Raw genomic sequence first — 3,508 nt, 5'->3', positions numbered from 1 at the left:
GGATCCAGGATGGGATGGAGAAGCAGGATCCAGGATGGGATGGAGAAGTGGGATCCAGGATGGGATGGAGAAGTGCGGGATCCAGGATGGGATGGAGAAGTGCGGGATCCAGGATGGGTTGGAGAAGTGTGGGATCCAGGATGGGATGGAGAATCCAGAATGGGATGGAGATCCTCCTCCAGGGGATCCAGCCCATCCCAGGGGTGGCTTGCTGGGGTTATTTCCCCCGAGCCTGGCGCAGGGCGCTGCCCAGGGGGCTCCCTGCAGAGCTGGCAGGGCTCAGTGCCACATTCCGCCTCTCTGCCTGCCACGGCCGCAGCGCAAACTCCGGCTCCTTCTCCAAATTACATTTGACATTCAATTAAAGGCTGGAGCGCCCGGAGGCTCGGTGTTATTGCGGCGCCGGAGCCACGGGGGTGATGCGCTTGCCTCGGCCACCCCTCGTGCCACGCCGCTGCCACCGTCCCCCCCGGGCGGCACCGCGCTGAGCCGCGGGGCCGCAGCACAGAGCGCCCTTCATACGGCGAGGGGGGGGTCCCGGGCTCCCACCTGGCCTCCCCCCGGCCCCCCGGGGTGGAGAATGGTCCCCTTTCAGGGGGATGGTGGCACGCAGGGCCGGGGGCCTGAATAGCGCCTGTGAGCCGAGGCTTGGCGGGCGCCCAGCGCTGATCTCAGCGGCTCCTCCGCCGCAGCGACGTGGGGCTGGCGCCCGCCCAGAGCCTCCCCACAGCGGTGACCCCGGGCTGTCATCCCCGCCGTGGGGAGGCTGTCCCGCGGGGGTTCAGGGATGTGGATGGAAGCACGTGGGCGGGAAGGGTGGATGGGCTGCTGGAGTTTTGTGGGGTGGCTTTGGGAGCGTTCGACCCTGGTGCTGCAGGCTCTGGTGGGGTTGTAGCCCCTTCAAAGTGACCCCCTCTTTGGTGGCCTCTGGGTGACCCCGCTGCATGGAGGCCAAGCAGTTCAAATTTTGGGTTTCCCTTGCCCCAAAGCCATCCCCGTTCAGACACCAACCCCAAGCAAGGTGCTGCTGGGATAAGGACACAACCGGCCTTGGGATTCACCGTGAGGTGCTCAAAAGAACACCCCTGATGTCCCCCTGCCCTTGCACCCCCCAGCTGTGCTGTGGTGGGGTGCTGGGGGACCCCAGGGCAGGGTGGGGTGCAGTGCTGGGATTGGCCACAGCCTTCCCCGTGGCGACAGCCGAGGATTTAGTGCTCTCCGAAGGAAATTGAATTTGGTGTCTCTGTCGAACACAGCCCGGGAGAACGCCCTCGTATATCCTCGGGATTTATGGTTTTCCCGAGGCTCTCACCGTGCCGTGTGTAATTCTGCCGCGGCGCTCCCAGAAGGGGGTGGCCCTGTGAGGAATTCAGCTCGGCCCCACAGACCCCCCCCCCGGCATCCCCTCAGTGTCCCCAGGTCCCCCTGTGTCTCCCATGCCACCGGGAATTCCATGGCCTGGAGTGGAATGCCCAAGGACAGGATCTGAGGGTGCCAGCAGGGAGACCGGAAGGGTTACCCTGAGTTAAGGCAAAACTCGATAAATTTGGGGTTTTTTGGCAGCACAGTCAGTGTCAGAGCAGGCTGTGCTCCCTGCCTGGGGCTGGGCGTCCCGGGAGCCACCGGGAGCCCAAATCGCCCCAGCAGTGCCAGATGTCCCCACACCACCTCCCCTCCATCCCTTGGGGTCATGGCTGTGTTTGGCTGGCAGCTCAACGAGGCGCTTGTGCCATCCCTGGCTGCTCTCCCGCTTGTCACAGCAGTGGGGTGACCATGGCATTTTGGGGGTGACATCCCTGGGGTGGCATCAATGGTGCTGTGCTGCTATCCCCAACCACACATCCGGCAGAAGCAGCTGGGATGAATCCATGGGAACTTCTGGACCCCAATTTGGGGACAAAGAGCCCTGCTGGAGGACAGGGAGGTGGCCCAGGGGTGTGGGGGAGGCCGAGGGAGGCATCCCCCTGCGCCTGCAGCCGCGTCCCCCGCCGAGCCCCGCACATGCCAGTTAATTTCACGCCAAGTGCTCTTGATGGATCACTTGTTATTTTTGGTGAGCCGAGCCATAAATTCGTGCCACCTCACTGCAGCAAGCTGATAAGTGGGGACGGGAGAGCACCTCCGCCTGGCACGGTGGGCACACAGGCACCCTGCCTGCACCAGGGACGTGGCACCCTGGCCTGGGGTCCAGCTGCCACCCCTGCGACACTTTTGGGGTGGCTGTGACGCAAGTTTGGGGGGCTGGGAGCGCGCTCAGTGATGCTCAACCATGTCTTGCCCTTAGGGATGTGCTGTGACTGCTCAGCATGGGGCCAGGCATCCCTGTCTCCCCCTGTAATGTCCCACGGTGGCTCATCCCCATCCCTGTCCCCATCCCTGTCCCCTGTCCGCTCTCACCCAAGCGCTTCTCTCTTTTAGGCAATGCGGTCGAGGAGAACCAGAAGGTGAAGACCCAGTGGCCACGGTCAGCAGATGAACCCGGGGTCTACATGGCCCAGACAGGTACCAGGAGCAGGCAGGGGACACTGGTGACACTGGGCTCGTGCACTTGGGCAGGGGTGATGGAGATGGAGTGAGTCCCTTTAGCATCCTGCCCGCAGACTGGCTTAATTTGCTCCATTTATATATTTTTTCCTCTGCACTTTCCTCCGAGGGTTGTAAAGCAAAAAAAAAAAAAAAAAGGAAAAAAAAATCTATTAATTGTTTCGTTCAAATGTATTTATTTGGCAAATCCATCTGGGTAATTTGAGCGTGCTGCTCCCCCCTCCCCGGCCTCCCTGATTTATGGTCGGAGGGCTCGGAGGCGAGCCGGAGATGGATGGGCCCCGGCTCCGCTCCATGTGCCTGGCGTGCAGAATTCCTGGCCACACTCAGCTGCTCCCGGGGGTTCTGCCCCACTGAGAGCTCCTGGGCAGAGCATGAGTGACCCCAGTGGTGACCCTGTCCAGTTTCGGGGTCCCCGTGTGACACAGAGCAGCCCCAGCACGTTGTCACCGCCATAGGTGACACGGAGCTCACATCCTGCCTGTCCCCAGGACAAATGGTCCCCTTTGGAGCCCTCCCCTATATATCCCTGTTTAATTTAAACGGATGGGCTCTGCTGCCGGGCTGTCCGAGAGTCTCAGAGACATCATCAACCTTAATAAGAGCGGCTTGTTGTAAATGTCAGTGTGTGACAGGGTGGGGAGAGGGAGCCGTGGAGGGCTGCCCGTGCTGCTGCTGCTGCCCGTGCTGCCGCTGCTGTCCGTGCTGCCCACCCTGCCCGTGCTGCCGCTGCTGTCCGTGCTGCCCACTCTGCCCGTGCTGCCCGTGCTGCCCACCCTGCCCGCGCTGCCCACCCTGCCCGTGCTGCTGCTGCTCATGCTGCCGCTGCTGTCCGTGCTGCCCACCCTGTCTGTGCTGCCCACCCTGCCCGTGCTGCTCACCCTGTCTGTGCTGCCCACCCTGCCCGTGCTGCCCACCCTGCCCGTGCTGCTCACCCTGCCCGTGCTGCCCACCCTGCCCGTGC

The 3,508-nt window shown here is 62.8% G+C and overlaps 1 protein-coding gene across 1 annotated transcript in view; it reads left to right on the top strand.

Annotated features, from left to right (window-relative positions):
* Positions 1 to 428: 428 nt before the first annotated feature.
* Positions 429 to 3,508, top strand: part of LOC121672218 (adhesion G protein-coupled receptor B2-like) — an 11,893-nt gene continuing 8,813 nt past the window's right edge. The window contains exon 1 of the mRNA XM_042044796.1: positions 429 to 2,502. Coding sequence (XP_041900730.1) covers positions 2,307 to 2,502 — 196 coding nt within the window. The 5' untranslated portion in view covers positions 429 to 2,306. The remainder of the gene's footprint in view (positions 2,503 to 3,508) is intronic.

The sequence above is a fragment of the Corvus kubaryi genome, unplaced genomic scaffold, assembly GCF_017639235.1.
Source record: "Corvus kubaryi isolate FWS band 111438036 unplaced genomic scaffold, C.kubaryi_AGA036_p1.0 42925, whole genome shotgun sequence".
In the NCBI taxonomy this organism is placed as follows: Eukaryota; Metazoa; Chordata; class Aves; order Passeriformes; family Corvidae; genus Corvus; species Corvus kubaryi.
This window is presented reverse-complemented; position numbering and strand designations above follow the sequence as displayed.